We start from the raw sequence: 24,603 nt of genomic DNA on the forward strand, positions 1-24,603 counted from the left end.
GTATACATCTGCAAAAGTAAGGGAGCCACGTTTCTGCACCGCATGTTACGTGTACAGAGTTTCGCTCGTAAGTGGTTTGCCGGCCTCACTGGGGCGCACAGCAACCACGTAACAGCGCGTCGTTATTCACTGGTCTGCGGTCGCTGAAGCGGCATTTATCTAAGGCGCCCACCCCCTCTCCCTCAGGGCTAGGCAACGGGTCACTTGCTCCCCTTGGCAAGAGCTCTCCGTGCTAGGAGTGATGGTGAAGTCTAGGACGAAAGACTGAGTACTGCAGATGCCAAACAAGGAAATTAATAATGCGGCAACGTTAAAAAAAAAAAAAACCTGCCGATGACGCAATTCGAAACCCGGACCCCACAATCATGAGCCCAATGTTTTGCGCGCCGCGATAAAACCAGAGGGACAGGTTTGCTATTACACGGGTTCTGGATCGGCTGCTGTTACACCGTCGCTATATAGTGTTATGGTTGTAGTGAAAAGCCCCCTCACTACAGTCAGTTCCGTTCCAGAAAGAGAGCTAGTGCGCCGATGACGACGACGCAACGTGAGTATGATGGTTTTGTGCAGATGATAGTCTGTATAAGTGCTCACATTATGTATCTGTTAAAAAAGCTTCCTTTGGATAAAATCGTTATCTACGGTGGAATTTTTGTGACGAAGCCGTTACGGTCGAGCTATACGACACCTTCGGCGGCAGCTATAGTGCGCTAGAAATACTGTCCCAAGCTTTCCTAAAATCTTCAAAAGAACCTCGGCTACTCTTTCGTAGGGCATTTACCTGATGTATTAAGAATGTAACCCAAAACAATTTATTAGATATCTCCGCGCTTGGCCTTGGTCGCGGCCTTTAAAACATTCTGGGTACGCTTCGATAATGGCCCACAAGGTGTCCCGAGGGAATTTTCCCACTGTGCTCGCTTCAGCGATTTTTTTCGGGCCATCAAGTTAATGTACTGATAAAGGTGGGCCTCTTCTTTAAGAATAGCCCACATAGCGAAGTCCATTGGATCCGGGGAGTTCGCCGGCCATTCTTCAGCTGGAATGAAGACTCGCGTGAGAGCATGCAACACCACCGCTCTGGTGTCACGTGGCTGTTCAATTGTGCTGGAGCGCCGTCCCGCTTCAATTAATTTAATTTAATTTAATTATGGGGTTTTACGTGCCGAAACCACTTTCTGATTATGAGGTACGCCGTAGTGGAGGACTCCGGAAATTTCGACCACCTGGTCGAAATTTACTTAGATTTAGGTCGACGTGCACCTAAATCTAAGTACACGGGTGTTTTCGCATTTCGCCCCCATCGAAAATGCGGCCGCCGTGGCCGGGATTCGATCCCGCGACCTCGTAGTCCTGCTGCAATCTCCAAGACCGCTTGCCGAAGTGGGACTGGGGCCAGGACAACGAACGAGACTTGAGAAGAAGCTTTAGCTCCGGCCCCAACTCCCACGCGGCCTATTGAAATACATGTAAAACGTGAAAACGCTTTTCTGAGATAACCACTGGACCGATTTTAATGCAATTTGTTGCACTTTAGAGAAAAAGCTGAACTGTAGTGACTGTTGGAGGCAGAATATCGATTTAGGGCCTGAATTTTCTTGAAAGAATTTCGAAAAATTCGAAAGTTTGCAGAAATACAGAAGCACGAAGTTTGCAAATAGCGCTCCTTCAAGAACAGATATCGCGGTTCTGTAAGGGGCATCGATTGGATCATTCAAAGCGGAGAAATTCGATATGTCAATTTATATCTTACGTGAATTTGTTACGTTTTGTGCAAGGGTTCTGCAAAAGCTGTATTTACACATTACTAACATTTTTGAGATCCATGCGTAACATATCAATTTTGTCCACTTTAGATGTACTATTAGATGCAATTCATAAAATTGTGACATAGTTTTTCATTACCGAGATACTGAGTTGTAAACTTGATAGTTTCGTTTCCTGAGAATTTGAGATTTCTATCAATTTTTAGTAAAAAAAAGGACGACCTCAATAAAAAATATTGAAACCAATAGTCACGAGGTTTTAAGTTTTCTTTTAAATGCTACAACCCTTGTCAAACTTGGCGCAGCGGTTGCTTAGAAAAACGAATTATCCTTTTACATGTATTGAGCACCCGAGTTCAAGCTTTCTCTTAAAGATATCCTTAAAATTGGTGCCAGGCGTCAACGTGATGCGGCAAAAAGCACTTCCCACGTCCGCCTCCAAGTTCTGTTAGTGGTGGCGCTGGCTAACACTCCAAGGGTTCTACTAGGACACATAAATACCCAAGAAAGTGGATGGGGAAGCAGCGCCGCGGTAGCTCAATTGGTAGAGCATCGCACGCGAAATGCGAAGGTTGTGGGTTCGGTTCCCACCTGCGGCAAGTTGTTTCTTCATCCACTTTATTTTCATTAATTTATCATTTCTTTATTTCATTTATTAAGCACAAGTAATTTCCCCTATGTTGTCCTTGGTGTGAGTGTTTGTTGGCTTCTTATGATATGACTAATAAAAATCGGGCCCTCGGTTAACCCCCTTTCTTCTCGTTTGTCCGATGCTAGAATGATGAAATATTCATTACGTTAACGAAGTTCTCGTTTATTACGCACGCATTCTGCGGCAGGTCATATCAAAAACAACAATCCTGACATACTGGCGGTGTCACCAGCATCCGCAGTCACGACTTCGAAGGCCTTGCTCCTGACATCACGTAACAACCACGTGCTCGTAAAAAGCAATTGCCGAGGGACGTCATCACGTGTCTCCTATGTCGTGTCCCGAGAACGGCACAGCGAAGGTTCCCGACCGAAGGGCTTCGTCAGTACGGTTGTTTCGTTGCACAACATTAAGAGTACATAACTCCCCGGTACGCTCGAGGCGATAGCACGGCAGTCTTGCACCGCTTACATCGTCAACCACTCACTCCTGAAGGCAAGGCCACATCAGGCGTCTTTCGGCAAAGCGATGCCGACGTACCGCTTGGGTCGCCACCGTAGCAGACGTCACCTCTTTGTCGGTGGTCAACGTGCCACCCACGGCAAGCAGTCACCACCAGCCACCAGTCACCACCAGCCACCAGTCACCACCAGCCATGCCGCGCTACCCACAAGCACGGAGCGCGGCGATTTGTCTTTTAGTAACCGATGAGTCATCGCGTGTCACCTGCAGCCGTGTCCTCAGAACGGCACAGAGACGCTTCCTGACCAACGAGTTTCGTAGATCCAGTTGTCTTCGTCGAACGTTCAGTAAAGCTTCGACTGGGGCTAGTTTGGTATCACATCATCCTGCTTGCTGCGCTATACTGTTTACATGAAGGACCAAAACGAGACAGACACACATGTGCGTGCAATGTGTGTTCTGTCTCTGTTTTGTCCTTCGTATGAACAGTATACCGCAGCAAGCAGAACGAGTTCTTCGAACGGTTGCCTGGTACACTCGAGGCGACGGCATAGCGGCCCTGGACGGCTCACAGCGTCCCCAAGGTCTCGAGGCGGCGCTACATCAGGTGTCTTCGCAGAAGCACCACCTGTTCCAACTGTTCGTCGGTGAAGCGATTCCGACGCGCCGCTTGAATCGCCGCCGCAACGGAGGCCACCTCGTCGACGGTGGCAGGCGTGCCACCGACGGCAAACACCGACAGCGCCAGCCTGGCCAGGATCGGGAACCGCGGCTGATTCGCCTTCCAGTAGCCCAGGGGAGTCACGGTGTCCTCCGTCGTGTCCTCGGACAGGTACAGGCACAGCTCCTGTCCCAGCGGCGTCGTCGGTCCCGGCTGCTGGGTCGACGAGGTGTCCAGGTTCCGGATGTTCCGGAACAGCTTCTGGCCCTTGTTGCTGGCGTCGGCGTCGCGGCGTTGGACGGCGAGCACGGGCGGGGAGTGGAGGTTGAGCGCGGCGCGCTGCTTCTCGATGGCCTCCTTCATCTTGCACGCGGTCTGCTCGTCGCACCAGGCGACCTTGAAGCGGGGGTCCAGCAGCGCGCCCGCCAGCAGCACCGGGTCGTTCCAGCTGTGGCCGAAGTGGGTCTCCATGCTGCGCAGCAGGTTCTCGGCCATCGTCTTCAGCTGGAAGCTGTCCCTCGCCACCGCCCGCGTCAGACTGACCTGTGAGAACGAGATAGATAGATAGATAGATAGATAGATAGATAGATAGATAGATAGATAGATAGATAGATAGATAGATAGATAGATAGATAGATAGATAGATAGATAGATAGATAGATAGATAGATAGATAGATAGATAGATAGATAGATAGATAGATAGATAGATAGATAGATAGATAGATAGATAGATAGATAGATAGATAGATAGATAGATAGATAGATAGATAGATAGATAGATAGATAGATAGATAGATAGATAGATAGATAGATAGATAGATAGATAGATAGATAGATAGATAGATAGATAGATAGATAGATAGATAGATAGATAGATAGATAGATAGATAGATAGATAGATAGATAGATAGATAGATAGATAGATAGATAGATAGATAGATAGATAGATAGATAGATAGATGAAGAAGGGTTCCCACGATCCCTGCATTTATTTCCAGCGATCCCCTAAAGAGGTAAAAGAAATCTCTTGCCCAAGACACTTTTCAAAGCGAACGTTCTTTTTTTTATTTTTGGCTTGTTCCCCATAGTTTGGAGTTATTCGTTTTTTTCTCCGGATATACTTGTCGTTATACGTAGCAGACAACTTGGCTCACTGAGTATGAGCTGGCTGCTGTACTGACAAGTATACAACTCGGGGCACTGGATTTGTGCAGGAACAGACAGCTTGCAGCTTGCTGCTGTCTGGCTAAGAAGACAGTTTGGGTGAGTCAGTGGGCACGTACCCATTCTCGACCGATGAAGCGCGATATATTTCGTCTCTCAAAATATATATTTATTCTTTCTGCAACGGGCATAGACATGAACAACTAAGTATTCATATCGCATTACGTCTCTCCACGAATCGATCACACAATACAAGGTTAGAGAATACAAGTACAGGACGGAGAGGATTAGAAATTCTTCTTTTTTTCTTCCGCGCACAATCTCAGAATGAGATCGCTTAACAGACCACGTTGCCACTATTATTTCCAACTCTGTCTTCGACTCCCTGATGTAGCTTGTTATTCTATATAATCTAATATTTTACTATTCTTATTTGATGCGCTGTCAGGTTGTTGCTTTTGATGTTCATCGGATACCTGTACATACTTCAGCATTTCAAATTGTAGTGCATAACTGGAAACGTGAATTCCGATGGATGGCAGCCACCTCTACGCCTTGCGCTTTCCGACTCAAGATAGTCGGGGGGGTCCTGACGGGCACAACGCTTGCCCTTGGCATCCGCGGCCCGCTTCCTCGTCGGTCGTGTTCGCCCACCGCACATATTAGAGAGGTTTAGATTAGGGGACCCAAGCCGCTTGCATCCACTAAGATGAAGCTTTAGCTCGGGTGCTCCTACCTAAATACATGTAAAAGGAGAATTCGTTTTTCTCGGCAACCACTGCACCAAATTTGACAAGGTTTGTTGCATTCAAAAGAAAAACTTAAAATCTAGTGACTGTTGGTTTCGGATTTTCGATTTAGGTCGTCAATATTTTATTAAAAATGGGCGAAAATCGAAAATTTTCAAAAAAACGAAACAATAAAGTTTACAACTCTGTATCTCAGCAACGAAAATAGATAATACCATTCGGTGAATTGCATCTAATAGTACATCTAAAGCGGACAAAATTGATATGTTACACATGAACCTCAAAAAATTTACTAATATTTGAATATAGCTTTTGCGGAACCCTTCTAAACAACGTAACAAATTCACGTAAGATATAAAATTACGTATCGAATTTGTCCGCTTTCAATGATCTAATGAATCCAGTTTACATAACCGAGATAGCTGTTTTTTATGCAGCGCTATGAATCTGTAAACTTCATGCCTATATTTTTTTCAAGCTCTCGAATTTTTGAAAATCATTTTAAGAAAATTCAGGGCCTAAATACAAATTCCGCGACCAACAGTCACTAGAATTTATCTGCTCTTTCAAATGCAACAAATTTCGTTAAAATCGGTCCAAGGGTTATCTCAGAAAAAAGTTTTTGCGTTTTTACATGTATTTGAATAGGCCGCGCCGGAGTTGGGCCCGAGCTAAAGCTTCCTCTTAACCTAAAGCTATCTATTCTCGCTGCTGCTGCACCTCTGTACTTCTTCGTCGGCGAGAGAGCAGCTACTCGATGGTCCCGACTTTTCGGCCGCCGCGGCTTCCCGTCGCTTTCCCGCCCCTTCGCGCTGTTGTTCACGTCGGCGATCTTTGAGGGCACGTTCTTCTTCCTCAGAGCAAACTATGTGCGTCCTGCCCATAGCGAGTCCAAAGCGAAACTGTTGACAACGTCGCTAGGGCGATGACTACGTCAGAACAAAACGAGGAACAACGATTGGTACAGGCTATGACGTTTTATTTTTCTCTGTCGATGCGACTCGATATAGAGGGACGCAAAACATTTTCCGAACCTAGCCATATACAAAGCGTCGCTGTAAAAAAACATTACCTGTTTCGTCCGAAGCATCGACAGCGATAGCAGGGAATCGGATTATTGCAAGAACTTATGTTGGTAACCTTACGGGCAGTATGAACTATCGCAAACGTTCGGTGACTAACTAAAGACGAGTGGTGTCGAAAAAAACATGCAGAAAAAAAAAACAATATTACGCAGATCCAACGGATACGCAGATCCAAGGGAAGCTTCCTTGGAGGGTTAATCGAATGACGTAAATGTGCCCGTTTCATCCCTGCGTCTTTGGCGCAGAGGAATCTGGATCTCGCGCAACCCGTGCTATGTTTGGTAGACGCGCCGCGGTCATCTCAAAGACATATATACTTGGGCAGTATATAAGCATACGTGCGAATGTGGCCTAATACTTCTTTTTGGATATAATACAGAGAACTTTAAAGATGGACCTATCCCTCAATCTACATGGCATTCGTTTTTTACCGTCTCAACGCAATTTCGGGCAGATGGATGTTACCTTTTCACTTGGGGTGCACGTAGTCTGGCGTAGTCTGTTGCCATATAGACATTGCGATGTTAAAGGCCGATGTGTGTATGAATATTTTGTTAAAATGGTTGTGAAAGTACGTGACGTGTACAAGACGAATGACTGTGATGAAGCTGTGGTGTCAATGCGTGATACTTTAACACATAAAACGAGTGTGATCTATGATCATAAACTCTTTTGAAGCTTGTAGCCAAGCTGGAAATGAAGAAAAAAAAAAGCGGATGTGGTCTAATGGTTAGGGCGTCAGGCTGCTGCGTTGGAGGCCAATAGTTTAATCCCACCATTGGACTCGTAATTGAAACTTTTTTGCTTAAGTATGCTTACGAGCTATTCGGCGAGACAGCAGCATCACCCAGCAGCCACGGTCAGGTAAGTCCAGAAGCGTTTGCAAAGAAGAGCTGCGCTTTAAGAACTAGGATCGAAAATGACGTCACGCAGCGACCCTTCGCAAGCGAACGCTCCGTACTGCCGCTCCCTTTACAATTTCAGTCTGGTGCCTCCGGAAAGCGCGCATCCTTGAAGGCGTCGGCCTCCTGGCCTTCCGAGAAACCGGCCGTGCGTTAGCTGCGACAGCAACCCTTCTCTTATAGCTCTGAGTAGAAGCGAGATGGCCCGTCTGGACTCCACTGCAGGCGGCGGTGATTTGCGCTGTTTGTTTCGGTTGGTCGCTAGAGACGCTTTTATATAGGATTAACGGGCGCCGCCATCTTGGGTTGTTACGCAAACAATTTCTGCGTTTTATCAGACGCACAGTGCCATAACGTGGTCATGAAACGCTGAACGCATTTATACAACTATTTCCATGCATGCGAATCGACTGTAGTAACGCACACTTCGTCGTTAAAGACATAAAACATCAGCGTTAACAGCCCAAGATGGCGGCAACCTAAACGCTTCCGTAAAACGATCTGTACTTGGTGCTCTCATTTCGGATATAAACATGCCACTACTGATAATGACAACAAAAACAAACTTAGTCCAAAGTTAGCGCGCTGTCGTTCTTTCTCGTCCGCCCTGCCCAAACGCTACGGTCCCCCAGTAAACTGCATGCACCAAACCAACCAGCCCAAATTAGCCCAAAGAGGTCCACGTCCCCGGTTCCCTGGCTCACCTGCAGGTTCCTCAGCGCGGGCAGCACCAGTCCCACGGTCTCCTGCGGCTGTCGCAGGGCGTTGGTGGCCTCCTCGAGCGGCGCCAACACCTCGAGCAGGTCCTGCAGCAGCGCCACGTCGTTGGTGGTCAGGCCGACCTCCTTGCAGGCGTAGATGCGCTCCTGCAGGTCCGCGTGCTGCGTGAACACCGAGCACAGCTCGCGCAGGCAGTCCAGCTGCGAGGTCCACTCGTCCGAGTAGCTGGACGGGAACGGGAAGGACACGCCCGTCGCTCCGGCCACGGTGGCCGCGTCGCGCGCGCTGGCCTTGATGCCGGACACGACGCGGCTGCACCGGGCCACCAGACTGACCACGTCCTGGTCCTGGAGGAAGGACAGGCTGCTGGTACACTCAGTTGGTCGATTCGGGGAGCTTATTATCGTCCCACAGCGACGGTGGGGCCGTGAGATACCCTACGTGGGGGCTAAGCCGCGATCGTGTGCCCACTTGATGGGTGTTTTGGGATGCCACAGGAAAGTGCCGACACGGAAGTGGCTCAGACGCGATTTTATAGGGTTTTGTTGCGCCCAACGCGTTCGACGGGATTTGAACGGCGCGCGCAGGATCTTTCTCCAGGACGGGTTACACCCTTAAGAAAGCCGTGTGTGTAGCCCCGGGACACGCCTGCGCCCACTCGCTTAACCAGGGAGTTACACACACACACACACACACACACACACACACACACACACACACACACACACACACACGCACGCACGCACGCACGCACGCACGCACGCACGCACGCACGCACGCACGCACGCACGCACGCACGCACGCACGCACGCACGCACACACACACACACACACACACACACACACACACACACACACACACACACACACACACACACACACACACACACACACACACACACACACACACACACACACACACACAGAGAGAGAGAGAGAGAGAGAGAGAGACCGAGGGACGCTGAGCGACCATACGTTCTTGTTTGTACCGAGAATTGATTACTAACTAGCCCTGTTGCACGTTCTTCTAGACATCCTTTTGCGCTGCACTGCCGTTTTTCCCCAACGTTAGTAAGAAAGGTCGTTTCGACCGGCCAAGACAACACAACCGGCCAAAACCGAGGCTGTACTCATGACTGGCTGAGTGGGGGGGGGGGGGGGGGGGGGGGCTTGCATAGCCGAATACCGCGTGCCGTCCCGAGTCCAAATGACTTCCCCGGCCCCAAACATCCCGAAGGTACACCGCGACGCACTCGGCGCCTCAGCTCATACGACCTTACCCTCCCTCTGTCGTCGTCGAGTACGGAGCGTACACTGGGCACATGTTGTTAGCTCGAGTGCTCGTTAGGCACCGTTCCGCGTTCAGACACGCGTTGCCCTTTCTGCCCCCCCCCCCCTCCCTGCCTCCCCCTGCCTCCCCTCTGCCTCCCCCTCCGTCCTGCCGCCCACCCACCTACCCAGACCTCGTTTGCCGCTCGTGCCTACCGTGACCAAGCGCACGCTCAGACGGTCGGCGTACATTATTAGACACACACTTGCGACCCCCCTTTTTTTTACGATAAATATTTCAACCTGCGAGGTTCTCTCGGCGCTGGTGCACGTGGCCTTTCCTGCAGAACCCGCAACACCTCGAGTCTGCAGCTTTGAACTGCAGCGTCGCGAATAATTAACAACCCGCTTTAGCCGTGCTTCCATGCAGCTTAATATGTGCATTAATTAACGGGGGTGCGCAGACTTAGGGAGCAGTAGAAGCGCACGTTAAGGTCGGGCCGTAAGCTATATCGCCACACGTTACGGCTTCGTAAATGAGTTGTGTATTTGTACACCGTGGGTGCGCTTCGTTAGGTTATAAAGCTTTGCATTCGCGCCGTCCACAGCGTTTCTCACACGACTATCTTATATGCAGGTCGAATGCACGTGCGCCTGCTCTGTTTATACATACCGGGTTATATTGCTATACTTCGAGCGTCTTTTTAAAATCTTTTTTAGTAGCACGAAGCATACAGTGGAATCCGGCCCCTTCAGTCGGATCACCTGGAGTCGAACACCACTAAACAGAAACTCTAAGCGAGGCCACATTTTCGAGATATACCTAGGCCCATTAAAAAAATTGCAGGTTCTCTTATGTTATCCCAAAGAAGACTTGAAGGCGAAAGCCCAAGTACCGACGCAATAAAGACGGACACATGAGGTACACCTCCCCCTTAATTCGCGTAGTCTGGTCGTGGTTCGACTCCCACCGAAGGTCGAGGGTTCGCAGCTTCTATTAAGACCAAAGGTCGTGGGTTCGACTGCCACCAAAGTTTGAGGGTTCCAAACTTTTTTGTAACTTACATGTCGTCGACACGTTTTCGCTCAAGAGACTGACCAATGAGACAGGTAAGGTTTTCGCCTTAAAAACACACGCACACACGCACACACACACACACACATTATATATATATATATATATATATATATATATATATATATATATATATATATATATATATATATATATATGACAGTGTGTGTGTTACGAGGGCGGATAAGAAAGTATTTGCCCCTATCTTTTTTTAGCCAAATTACGGCCGTAAATGCGAACATATCGATTCCCAGCGGTGGACTTTCCTCAGACCCGCCCGCCCTTAGCTGCCGGTAGCTCCGCGGCACGGCGCTGCTGTCAGTTGTTGACGATGGCGACTGTGCTTTCACACGTGCACGGAGTACGAGCAACGAAGTGCCATTCGTTTTCTACGTTGCAAGTACACAAGGAAATGCAGCCCAAAGATGGGGAAAGGTGTCTCTTTTTGAGAGGTGTGTGGCGGTGGTGGTGGTGCGAGTTTGCAGAAGGCCGTGAAGACTTGCGTGACAACGAGCGTTCGGGGAGGCCTCGCGCGTCGATGACTGACGACTGGGGAATCTCAAATTTAGTGCTGCGATGGGACAAATGTCTGAATCGGTGTGGGGACGATGTGGAGAAATATTGTAAGGTACGTAAGGTACGCTATATTTGAAATTACCTCTGCGCACCTTATGTTGGCGAACAAAAAATAGAGGCAAACACTTTCTGATTCACCCTCGCAAACAGTCGTTGAATAATTTATTTCATTAAGCACTTGCATCGTGTTGCACATCATCATCATCAGCCTGGTTACGCCCACTGCAGGGCAAAGACCTCTCCCATACTTCTCCAACTACCGCGGTCACGTACTAATAGTGGCCATGTTGTCCCCGCAAACGTCTTAATGTCATCCGCCCACCTAACTTTCTGCCGCCCCCTGCTACGCTTGCCTTCCCTTGGAATCCAGTCCGTAACGCTTAATGACCATCGGTTATCTTCCCTCCTCATTACATGTGCGGCCCATGCCCATTTCTTTTTCTTGATTTCAACTAAGACGCCATTTACCTGCGTTTGTTCCCTCACTCAATCTGCTCTTTTCTTATCCCTTAACGCATACACATATACATTAAGCAAATCGTGTTACACAGACATACATGCATAAACGAAAGCGTGCTCACCACGTCGAATGCGCTCCGCAGAGCACAGTGCAGGCGGTAATTGGAGCTTATGGACCAGTCTTGTTCGGACGAGTCCAGCTCCTCCAGTATTTCGTGGCTCAGGTCGAACTCTCCGGAGTCCAGCGAACGGGTGGACACGCCTCCCTGGCCTCCGCCGTGGCTCGAGTCGCTCGTCCAGCCGGGAAAGGAGAAGGTCTTGGCCGTGCGGGCCGGACTATCCACCAGAACTCGCATGATGCGCTGCCGGGGTCACCGAAAAGAAACAGAGAGGAAAAGGAAATTCAGCACGGTCGTGACCGCGCGAAGACCACACTTGTTTTTCACGCAGCGGCGCGGTCGGTATTGAACGACAATGGAGACCTTTAGCGTGCCTGGTATTCCGCTATACTCGGCGTAACAGGTCGCGTCCAAAACCCAACGTCGGTGACGTGTTTCGGGCTCCCGTGATAGCTTCCGCCGCATGCAACCAGCGAAAGCATAGCCTTCAAGACCTGCGTCTGTTTATACAGAAGGCGCCACCGTTGGGACTTGGACTCGGACACTAGTATCATCATCAGCAGCCGCAGCAGCAGCCTGTATTTATGTCCAATGGGGGCATGACGAAGGCACCTCCCAGCGATATTTAATTACCCATGTCTAACGCTAGCTGATTACATCTTGCACCTAGAAATTTTCTAATTTCGTAACCCCACTTAATTTACTGCCGTCTTCGACTGCGCTTCCCTTCCCTTTGCACCCATTCTGTAAACTCTAATGGTCCACGGTCTATATGCCCTTCGCATTCGTCTTCTGGCTTCTAACCAGAATACTAGGAAAGAAAAAAAAAACAAGGTCAGTTGCGAGTTAGCGGTAAATGCCGGAGAAATGCTTTAGCATTACGTCGCATGTTTTTGAGATCCCGCATCCATGATTTAAACCGCGTTCACCACGTTGCAATGTTGTTCAGGAGCCCACTCGATACACGACCTGCCTCTTCGAGGAGCGAAGTGCAACTGACAGTGGTCCGGAGCAGGTGACCACCGTCAGTTGGTCTCCTCCTCCCTCTCTCCATACTATATATATATATATATATATATATATATATATATATATGTGTGTGTGTGTGTGTGTGTTCTTCCACGACACCGGCTTCCCACACATACACTTTCTTGCACTTCGACACTTCTTATGCTAACACATTAACAACGGCTTTTTTCACGTTCGTAACACGTCAATGCCCTTGAGCTGCTATCGACTCTCAGTATGATAGGCATCGAGTTCCCCTTAAACACACCCGATAACGTTCGTAAACGATAATCACAAGCAATAATCTTCTACGTACGTTCTTGTCGACGTTCCACCACTGGAGCGCCGATTCGAACACGTCGCGGACTGCGTCGGCGGCGTCCTGGTCGGCGGCGACCCGCCTGAAGGCGACGCTCTTCGTCTCGGTCCGGAAGTGGCGCGTCGCGTACGACACGTCGACGCTCGCGTACACGTCGTCCGACTCGCCCAGCCAGACGCCGATGACCGCCGAGACGGAGTCGGCGGCCGCCTTGACGATCGACGGCGACAGGGCGTCTCGCAGCTGGCCCAGTCGCCGGGGAAGCAGGACGTCCGCCATCTTCTCGGCCGTCGGCGGTTCGTAGTCGGGTGCCACGGCCTGGAACCAAGAAGGAGCTTTCATTTTAAAGATATATAGATAGTCAGTTGGATAGATAGATAGATAGATAGATAGATAGATAGATAGATAGATAGATAGATAGATAGATAGATAGATAGATAGATAGATAGACAGATAGATAGATCATCATCATCATCATCAGCCTGGTTACGCCCACTGCAGGGCGAAGGCCTCTCCCATACTTCTCCAACTACCCCGGTCATGTACTAATTGTGGCCATGTTGTCCCTGCAAACTTCTTAATCTCATCCGCCCACCTAACTTTCTGCCACCCTCTGCTACGCTTCCCTAGAAGATAGATAGATAGATAGATAGATAGATAGATAGATAGATAGATAGATAGATAGATAGATAGATAGATAGATAGATAGATAGATAGCGAGAGAGAGAGAGAGAAAGAAAGCAAGATGGGAAATAACGACCGTGCACTACAACCACGAGAATAAGTCACAAAGCACGCAAACGGTTTCTTCATGGGCGACCGAACCGGCGGCACAGTCTACAGTCGAGTGCCTCTGCAACGAACGCCTGTCTACAACGAAATGAGCTGTAAATCGAAGGAACGATTCTTTCCCGGTTCTACTGTGAGCTGTGCGGCGTGCGACTTTTAGAACGAAGGGGCCTGTATAATGTCGGAGGCCCCAAACAGTTCGTTATAGATTGAGGCACGCAACTGTATGGCTATTTGGAAAAGAGCTCCCATCACATACTTACCGGCCCTACGCGGAGCAGCAAGCCAGATACGTAATGCACGTACCACCAACGTAGACTGAAATGCGAGCATGCAATGATACTGATGAGAACTCCTGTTACGGGGAAACAGTACATGGAAATGAGACGCGCGATCGCTATGTAGCGGGCTTTTAAGCGTGGAGTAGTCCTAAGTGTAGGCTTTGGAGTGTGAACGAAGTCACTGTTAAAGGAGCAGGTGAACCCGGACACGGAACAACGCACTGGTGTAGCTTCGGAACTGATCGCGTTTGAAAGTTTGATGATAGTACGTAAGTTGCAGGAACCCACATAAGGTATGGTACATGCGCAGTGAGGACAACGTTATTTCTTAGCGTACGCAAAGGCGCTTACGTTTGCATGCAAGCGTTATTCGGAATTTCTACTATCGGGTTCACAACAAGAACAAAAGGGTGCGGCGTTGAGCTATTGGTCAAAGCTTGAGAAGAGCGCAAAAAAGTAAGGAAAACAATGACAGACACAAGCCGCCACACGAGATATATACCAGGTGTTTCATTTTATGAGGAACATTCTTTTCTTAAAAAAGAAACTCTCATATCTAGGCCCCTGCCGCTTTACAGGATAAGCTGCGTGACCAGGCAAACCTTAGCAGCAAGAAAGTCTTCAGCAGTAATTTCAATAACGAACCAAAATATGCTAATTAACTTTTAGGCCGCCATATGGCACCAGTTGGTAGTTTATTACTGCCCCCTTCTGCAGAGTTTGGGTGCTTTCTGCATTGCTTTGCTGCCTGCCTGCGCGGATGGTCGGCCTCGCCGGCGAATGCATCCCTCCCTTCGGTGCAATTCAACGATACACCGTCAGTCCCATCAGTGACGGCATCAATCTCCAGCTAGAGGAAACGTGTTTGCATCCTTGGTGGTGCTATCTCGGTCCATGTCAAATTCCTCATCTAGATCGTAACTGCCACTGTAGCAACCGTATGAAAGCGCAAACCATTAAGATCCTCTCAACTGCCTTTTCCCTGGATTTGCTTCAAGCGAACACAACAGCCCTTCTTCGAGGCAGCCATAGTGACGAAGACGTCGGACTGCACGGCTGATTTGAACAGTTCGCCTCACGTTTGGCTCTTCACTGGGCGCGGGAGCAACGCTGTGAAGACGGCTCACTCTTGGCATGTACGTGTTTGACTGCCCCGCAGGCCCACCACCCGAAGAACTCCAGAAGCCTGTAGGCTTGCAAAAGTGTGAGACCCTGCAGGTCAGCTCTGCTTCGCAAGCACAAGTCCGGGTCACAGCCGGAGCCCAAGAGGCGGTCGCCTTCAGCACCAACTGAGGCGCATCTGGTGGGGTCGCAGACCCCATTTATCCCGGTATCGATAATAAAGTTTTATGACTGACTCACTATGTGCTCGGCAGGTGTGTAAACGCTCCTGTATGTTCGTAAATAAGTCCGGCGATCCACAGCTGCTGTTGCTCCCGCGCCCACAGGTGCTTTGCGAAATCGCTTGGCATGGTTTTTCAATGATTTCTTTGTTACTACGTTCAGGATGTGCTGAATATAACCGCGGCCCTGGAACTCTATCCGCGGCTTTGGTAAAACCAGATAACCTGGCAGACCAATCTTTCGAGCAAGTGGCTGCCCTTTTTCATTTTCTAAAGGACGTTCGCTCTTGATCTGTGCAGTCGGCTAAGGGTCAGGTTTATTTATTTGTACATACTGGAGCCAAATCTTTGACTATAGCAGGAGTAGGAAAAGAACAATGAATTTCACAGATACATTCCAACATTAAACAGCAGTAAGAAATTCATCTAAAGGGCATTCACGTGCGTTGCCGGGCAAAGCATTCCAGCACTGAATGGTACGAGAAGAAAAACTGCACAAAAACAAGTCTGAGCGAGAACTATACGTAGCAATATTTAGTGAATGATAACTGACGAGTACTTGAGGAGGCTGAAAATGAAATATAATCATGAAGAGAACAACGTGGTGAAATCACATAATTGTGAGTGTTGAGTTGGTTGCCGACGTACAAGCAATAAAATCTTGCCTAAAGAACAATTAATGAAACAACAACAACAACGACGACGACGACGACGACAACAACAACAACAACAACAACAACAACAACAACAACAACAACAACAACCAAGAAACATTGGGAGCACGCAGAAGAGGCTGGAAGTCTTTGGAAGAAAAGAACAAAATCGCTTGATCAATTTGCCCAAACTAGGGCTGGCTTCCAAGCGTCAGTAGAAGGCCTAACTACTCAGCATCACGATACCTTCACTTTAGGCATTGACGAACTAGAGAACAGATCCAGACACGGAAATCTTTCCCGTGTCATTCCTGACTCCCAAGGATCGCGGCAACACTCTGAAGAGCGCCTAAAAACTGCTCTCACCGGTGTGACCGAGGGCCTACCCTGCAATTCCCTCAAATGCGCTCACCAGTTAGGACCATATGCGGTTCACAAGTGCCGCCCCATCATCGTGAGGTTTTTCAAGTTTCACATTAAAAGAAGCGATTCTCGTTGCTCTAGCAAGATCACAAGAGAAAAAAGAGAGTTGTTACACTGTGAGCGAAGACTTTTCGCCCGCCACGGGAAACATTAGCAAAAGACTGCTCGAGTTTGCCAAAAGCCAGCCTGCGCAGTTTCCTTTCCGGCTTCGGCTCAGAAAATTAGCGATTGATTGAAAGCACTACGTGTGCGATACCGCAACCGATTGCGTAAAAGAGCACGGGCGGAAACAACATCCTGATGGGCACCACGTGGGCACGACTACACGCACAGCAAAGTAAAGACGCGCGAGGGGTAGTGGCAGTTGCTTACCAAATGTGTCGGTCCTTTTCTGCAATATAAGCAGCGTTTCTAAGAAACATGATACCCTAAGTTCGAATAGTGTTTATTGCCAGTTGATTCATAGCTAAGACGAATTTCAAAAAGCTCAACTAAAAAAAAAAAATCAGCTGTTAGTTCAGCGACACTTTTGTCCGTCTTCCTTAGTCCTCCGTATTTCTTTTTTTCGGTTCAGCTTGCCAGGATCACAAACTTTTCCTAACTGCATCTCGTTCTTTTCGATCTATCGCTGCAACCATACAGTATGAAAAGGAGCCGGCGTTTCCAAGGACTTCCTATCGCAGTGCATCCATGCAACCAGCGAACTAGAAACGGTGTGGGCTACTGTTGAGCTTAATGGGAAAAAAAAGTTCAAATAAAATAAAATAGTGTTTTCTAGCACCCCCCCCCCCCCCCCCCCAGTTACACATCTAATTTCGCTCAAACACTACAGGACGTAACTAACATGGTACTGTCTGGTTATCCTACGTTAACCTTTTCTTTTTAACTGAGCGACTTTAACACTCCTAATATAAAATGGATTTCTGAACTATCCACAATAAATCCTTTTTCAACGGTACCAAACAAATTCTAAACATGCTCGCTTGTTTTTTTTTCATTTCTCAACTAACCACACAACTAACAAGAATAACGCGATTTGTCAAAAATACTCCCGATATTGTTCGAAGAAGCCACGATCTCTTTTTGCCCATAAATTATTTACCAGGTTTGTGTGACCACTTTCTGCTTATGTTTCATATTAATTTATCACGATCTACAGTTAAGAACGAGATAAAGACCATTCGTGTCTATTCGTGTGCTAATTTCTATGACATTAACAACGAACTCAGAGCATTTCTTGAAACTTTATTTCGTGAATTCGACGTCCGTACGCTTCAAGCTAATTGGAAATTTATTTTTTGCTAACGTTGACGGTTTAACTAACAAATATGTTCTTCCTCGCACTGTTATCGCTAATCACAAGGCCCCGTGGTACAATCGTAACATTAAGCGTTTATTAAACAAACAAAAAAAACACGTATTCAGAACTAGACTCATATTCAAATAACGCTCAATAGAATGCCTACAAACTTGCTTAGAACGAATATATAACTATAACTGCACTCAGAAACGCTAAACACAATTTCCTGCATAAAGTGCTGCTCCCATCCACGCTAAATGTAGTAACAGCTGATCCAAGTAAGTTTTGGCGTGTGAATAATCGCAAACCAAATTATCCAATACATCTGGTTGACATTGCGGGAAATGCCACCTCTTCTAAAGAGTGCTCAAAAGCCCCTAACGAAGTATGTTGTTCTAATTTTTCAACCACTTCGACTATTTCGCCACCGGCTATGGCCACGTCTTATTGAAGAAGACCGAGTCTTATTGGCCAAGTCTTATTCATGAACAAGATGAAATCTTATTGAAGAAGTCTTACAGAACCCCTTTCCAATGTCATCGATTAATATTAACCCAAGTAGCACGGGAAACAACTAGAAAGCTAAAAACCCATTGATTCCCTAGTTGTGATTTAATTGATGCCAAATTTAAATAAAAGCACAAGCTGCTATTCCTCAAGGTTACTAACGAAGATCTTCAGGCAGTTTCTCGATAACGGCTCACTATCTGACGATTGGAGGGAAGCTGATTCCACTACATAAATCACTATGCATTCGCTACACTCAATTACCGGTCCATTAGACTAACCAGCAGTCCACGAAAAGTACTTGAATATCTCTTGTTTTCAAATCTAGTCAGGTTCCTTAGATCCAACTCCTTTTTTTGACACATTCACAGCACGGCTTCACCCAAAACCTACTCCTGTAAAACGCAGATCATGTTATTCACGCACAAACTTAACGTGATCATTGACTGTGGTTCCTTAGCTGATTGTATCTTCCTAGACTTTTTAGAAAGCACTCGACAAGGTGAGCCACCAGTTATTATAGTTATTATTGTATAAATTACATTTACTTAACACAGACCGCAAACTTCTCACCTCGCTCGAATTCGTTTCCGCTAATAATGCTAACTCCTTACCAACTCCAGCGTGCCACAAGGTACTCTACTTGGCCCATTACTTTACTCTTTCTTATCTACATTAACGATTTACCAAATCGTGTGTCATCTCACGTGCACTTATTCGCTGATGACTGTGTAATCTTTCGCGAAATAGGCCACACTAGCGACATAACGTATATACAATCAGTCATTAACGGTGTTTCTTATTGGTGCACGGAACTCAATGATAAATGTAAATGTAAGCGCGTAACCCGATCCGCTTGTGAACTGCAAACTCATTGCCTTAATGACACACGCTTGGAAATAGTGCCTTTCTACAAAAACCTAGGAGTGCACATTACAACCGACCTCAGGTCAACAGTTCACGATAACTACGGAACTAACAATGCTAACAAATTTGAAGTAGTAACTTAGCGTGAATAAAAAACGCGGAAATTTTCCGTGTTTTTATTCGCGCTAAGTTATTACTTCGAATATGGACGACCAACCAGCCCAACAGCCAACTCTTCCAGAATGCTAACAAATCTCTGGGATACCTTCGACGGAATTCTGCACAAGCACCGCCGAAACTAAACCGCCGCCTAGCATATCACTAATTCGTTCAAAACTTAGATACGCCGCATCAGTTCGATACCCGAGCCATGAAAACTTAATATATTCATTAGAAATAATTCAAAACAACTAGGCTCGTTTTATCCTATCTAATTATAACAGAACATTCAGTATAAGCAGCGTGATACATAGCCTCGACCTGCCATTATTACCACACCGCCGTAATGTTACTTGTCTTTGTCTTTCTTTCATCACGTATTTTATCATCATTATCTGCGCAATCAACAATGATTTTCCTTTCACATAATGTGTCACCTCGGCTCGACTATCGCCACAAGGTTGGTATTCCATCATGCAAAACTAATGCTTTCTTTAAAAGTCATTCTTACCACGAACATCCGAAGAGTGGGATCACCTTCCTGTGCACTTTGCCACCACAGCTGACAAGAAAAACTTCAAGAATTGCTTACATAACATTATATAACAAGGCGCCGTTTTACTGTACACTATTTCTCTTGTTTCTTCTTTTTTGCTTGTGTTGCTTTTCATAGTGACTGTAACTACTCCCCTCTGTAATGCCGTTTGGCCCTGAGGGCATAATAAATAAATAACTAAATAAATAAATAAATAAATAAATAAATAAATAAATAAATAAATAAATAAATCTTTACTAACCTCAGCGCACATGTCATAATTGCGAAATTGATGCCGAGGAAAAGAGAAGTCATGTTCGCTTTGCAAAAATTGTCTGACTAGCACTACTTTGGAGATATGCTGCCTTAAAATGCTGCTACAGATTACACGCACGTTGAAGTTTAAATTCTTGGTCTGACCGGTAAGCTTTCCCTTGCATTAAAAAAGGAAAAAAAAAGCGTATAATAAAAACTGGTTGTCAGTTGTCAAAATGGGTTGAGCTGTGTTAACAAATAAAATAACTATCCCTCCACACCTCCGACGACGCTTTGTTGAGTACCAGCCCGGCGACCGTGTTTGGGTTTGGACACCGATACGCCGACGAGGACTCAGTGAGAAACTACTCCGACGCTATTTCGGACCCTACAAGGTCATCCGACGTATTGGCGCTCTGGACTATGAGGTCGTGCCAGACGGCATTTCGCATTCACAGCGACGTCGCGCACGACCTGAAGTGGACCACGTGGTGCGTCTTAAACCATTTTACGGACGCTAACGAACTTTCCTTATTTTGTTTTTTTTCTTTGCTTAGAAAAGTGCTTACTTATTATTTTCGATTGTTTGCAGCATCGGGTCGATGCTTTTTAAGAGGGGGGTATTGACACGTGTACTTGTCTTTATCGGGCGACAAGTTTTGTCGCCTAACAAATGTTATCGCACAGCGCGGGACGCGCCTGCATGTATCCGAAGTTTCTGGAAAGTTATCGATGCTTCTATGGGGAACCAGCGCTGGCCAGGAGGCGCTACGACATTTTTCATGCGTTACTAAAATATGCTGAAACCGTCCGATAGGGAGGCTACGAAGATGGCACGACATATTTAGCGATAAGAAACGTGCGCCTGTATCAATGTTTGTCTAGCCCGATGCGGCCAGCCAAGTTTTGTCCATGGCCATGCGCGCTGCGTAGAGCGCATGCGCTGCTACGTCCTAGCACGTCGGTTCCCTGCCGTTTGAGGAGCCGTGAAAAGTGTGACTCAAGACAATCGGTGAATTTGCTGACACGAAATCACTGCGTGTGCTACTGGAAACTGTGTCTACCGCTCGCTAGGCTGTGTGTTACGGCGCTGCTGTCGGCACGCGAAGCTTCAGCGCTGGTTGCCCATCCGCTGTCTGTTGTCGCCGAACGTTGTGTTATCTGATTTCATCGCTTGACACGAATGGTGTAGAACATTTTAGAAGGCATGCGGGTCCCAACGTTTAATCTGGAACATTCGATGATTGCTGTATAAAAGCCGACGCGCTTGACCCGCTGATCAGATTTTCGACGATCGCCGACTGTGTTCGCCGCTATCGTTGTGCTATAAGTGTAGCTTGTTTTGTGGGCACAGGTTCGCCCAATAAAATTTAGTTTTGTCGTTCACAGTGTTGCTACTGTGTCCTTCAACGTCACCACCACGTGACAATATTAAAAAAAAAGCTAATCTTACCACGACAGGAGGCCTCGTAAGCCACAAGAAACGCAAAAAAAAAAGAACTGATGATTGGTTTCGACGCCGTTTAGAAATTGCCGCACCACTTAGCCATGCATTTTGACGGTGTCTAGTTTTGACGCATAGTTCATTCTTTATTGGTAAAGACCGGGTGCATTGTAATCCAAAAGAGCAGACTGAACTTATCAATCTTGATTAACATTCACTAAGCCATAATGAAACAATTCCATAAAAGAATTTTAAAAAGATACCTCGAAATCCGTGATTGTCACACTGACGTACCGGCGCTAGGATCTTGGTACGGAATTAGAAACAACACTTTAACCTTAATTTTGTGTTCAACTAATCAACATATTATCGCGAAATTAACGAGAACAGTGTTTTGAAAGAAATACTTGGTCAGTACGAAATGATTCGATCTTCTTTTTTTTCTCCATTAACATCAATGTGACCCAGGGGAATGAAACAAAATCTAGGAAAGAGAATTCCCTCCATGAGGTTAACGCCAAATAGCAGTATGTTAATTTTTTTTTGTCCTATCTAAGCCCAGTACATGGGAAATTTTGCTGAACTTGCTTGTAAAGTGAGATAGCTTCACAGTTTTACAGTATAATTTGAACACTGCGTGCAGTTTGAAACAAGGTGGGCAGAGACCAGCAGAGAACCAATGTAAAATTCTCGAAGTCAAGCGATAGCTTTCCATAAGCCTGCTGAGATGTGCTACCGGAGACACTTTTCGCTTAGCTATGATGGTTAACGCTTCAAGTGCGTGGCAGACGTGACCTTGCGCTGTTTTCCAAGATCGTCCCGTGTTACAAGTCCCATTAAAGTTATTGGGCGTATATAGCTGTATCTTGCTCTGGTGCAAAGGTACTGGCCACCAAGCCACAACTTTTTGATCACTCCGGGATCCCTCCAGTTTGACCAGACGGACGATCAAGGAAAGTTAGGGAAAAAATGCTCAGCGTTTCAATATTACCTTCATCAGCTGCAGGAAGCCGGGCCTGTTCACCACTTCGAATGGCTCCAAGTCACGCCACACCAGTCCCAGGACGGCGTCGTTGATCTCATTGCGGCGACTCCGGGGACCGTCGTGGCTGTCAACTACGACGCTGGGACTCGCCGTAGCAGACGACGTTCCCGGACTCTCGACAGACGATGTGGATGCGCAATCGTTGGTCGCAATGGCCGGGTACCTGCTAACCGTCTGCACGGTCATCTCGTTGTTGGGTTGGGACTGAACGAAAGAAGGCGTCATCGACGTGTTCAACGAGTCCAGGCTCCAGGCAAACCTCAGGCTGTTGTTTTGGTCGTCGACTGCGTCGTGCGGCATGTCGGACAATATGTAGCTGCCTGCGGACGAACTGTCGTGCATCGTCGTCATGAACACGGTCGCCGAGGAGGAGCCAACGCTGCCGGGTGCCATTTGCAGCGCGGGCCGTTCGTAAGGCACCGGCGGTGGAGGCAGAGCTGTCCTGTCCAGTACATCTCCGCTTGCAGTCGACACTGGCACTTGGCTAACAGAGGAAGAAGAGCAGGACGTCGTCGTCGTCGGACCGACCTTTCGTTGTTTGCCGTCCTGAAGATGCAGCGCTATCTCGAGCTCTCGCGGATGCTTCCTCTTGAGGTGTCTCAGCAGGTTCGAGGAAACGCCGGCCGTGGCGTGGATGTATTCGCTGCAGAGCAGGCACGTTCCTATCAGCCTGGTACCTTCCGTCCTGGTGATGTAGAACCTGCGCCAGGACGCCGGCGGGGGCCCCCTGGTGAAGGTGCGTCTGTGGATTATCGCGGCCACTGACGATCCGGTGACGGCTGCACCCTGGCGTTCTTGAAGGTCCACGACGAGTGGCTTCGATTCATCACTGCCAAAATCGGCCATCTTGATTTTTAAACGCCTAGCAGCGAGTTCGTCTCTTAAATAAGATATATAGGAACACAGGCCACATTAACTGACCAATCAGTCACATAGCTGCGCCGTTTACTCTATTACGTCGGTAGCTTTCGTGGACAACGCGCGACGACCCACGCGCCAACCGTTCGACTCAGCCAGCAAAATGTTGGCAACATTACAACACTGATGTATCTTCGAAGACAGTGATCACCGCCTCGCAACACGTTTCACGTACCCAACTTCGTGCATAAATTCACTGCGAAAAAAGAAAAAAAAACGAGACGAAGTAACGATGCCTCCTAACGGATGACGCACGCACGAACAGACCAAACAGAACTTAAAAATGTGGACGAGCTTGTTGGGCAAACATTTCCCACTGCCAGATTCCGCGCTGTTGCCATTACGAGCGCAGTGCCATGCGCACCACAATACGTTGAGAGTCTTGTCACTGAGGGGCGCTCCTTCTATTGCTAAAAAACTTCGGCTCCTCAAAACGCCGAAGCCAACCAGTCAAACGCACCCACGAAGAAAGGCGACGAAATCAGAGACAAAAACCGAGCGAAACATCTCTTCGAGGCCACGCTCCAGCGTCGATTCAAGTCCGTCGCCGACACCTGCGCAAAGCGCCTAGCAGACGACAACACGCAGGGCTCACAGTCGACGAGAACAGCGCTTCGATGCCGCCTGCGAGGTACGAAACGGCGTTCGCAGTGAGCGCGAAGCCCCCCCTAGTTTTGGCTTTGCTCGCAGTCCCCGATTCCACACGTAGCAATACGGCGCCTCTTTAGCAGACGACGCACACATGCAGACGGCGAAAGAAGAAACGAAAATTGAACGTCTGTACGAGCTCACACTGTCGCGGGAGTCGTTCCAGTCCGCCACCATTCCGCGCAGCGACGCGTCGCCGCCGGCCGCCATTCCAATCGAATGGCGGATGCTCCCGCAGCGAGTGCACTCGCCGGCCACAGCGTCACGAGCCAAGCCGAGCGGCGAGCAGCAGGCTCTCAGCGCGAGACACGCGAGTAATAACAAACGCACAAAATAACAAAAACAGCACAGCTCGCGAGCGACTCCCCTCCACCGACGAGCGGGCGCGGAATGGAACTCTGGGACGGAATGGAATGCCGCTCCCCTTCGCAGCCTCTCCCATTTACTCT

General features: G+C 47.8%; 1 protein-coding gene and 1 non-coding gene across 2 annotated transcripts; one reads left to right on the plus strand and one right to left on the minus strand.

Annotated features, from left to right (window-relative positions):
- Positions 1-2,292: 2,292 nt before the first annotated feature.
- On the plus strand, positions 2,293-2,365 carry TRNAS-CGA (transfer RNA serine (anticodon CGA)). The gene has a single exon. It is a non-coding gene; the product is annotated as a tRNA-Ser (tRNA).
- Positions 2,366-2,559: 194 nt separating this feature from the next.
- LOC135905105 (zinc finger BED domain-containing protein 4-like) lies at positions 2,560-24,603 on the minus strand. Its single transcript, XM_065436094.2, has 5 exons — positions 22,535-24,603; positions 12,985-13,305; positions 11,664-11,903; positions 8,147-8,509; positions 2,560-4,084 (listed from the first exon to the last, which is right to left on the minus strand). The coding sequence occupies exons 1-5, from the start codon at positions 23,432-23,434 to the stop codon at positions 3,479-3,481; spliced, it is 2,430 nt and encodes an 809-aa protein (XP_065292166.1). The 5' UTR covers positions 23,435-24,603; the 3' UTR covers positions 2,560-3,478.

This window comes from Dermacentor albipictus, chromosome 6 (assembly GCF_038994185.2).
Source record: "Dermacentor albipictus isolate Rhodes 1998 colony chromosome 6, USDA_Dalb.pri_finalv2, whole genome shotgun sequence".
Classification (NCBI taxonomy): Eukaryota; Metazoa; Arthropoda; class Arachnida; order Ixodida; family Ixodidae; genus Dermacentor; species Dermacentor albipictus.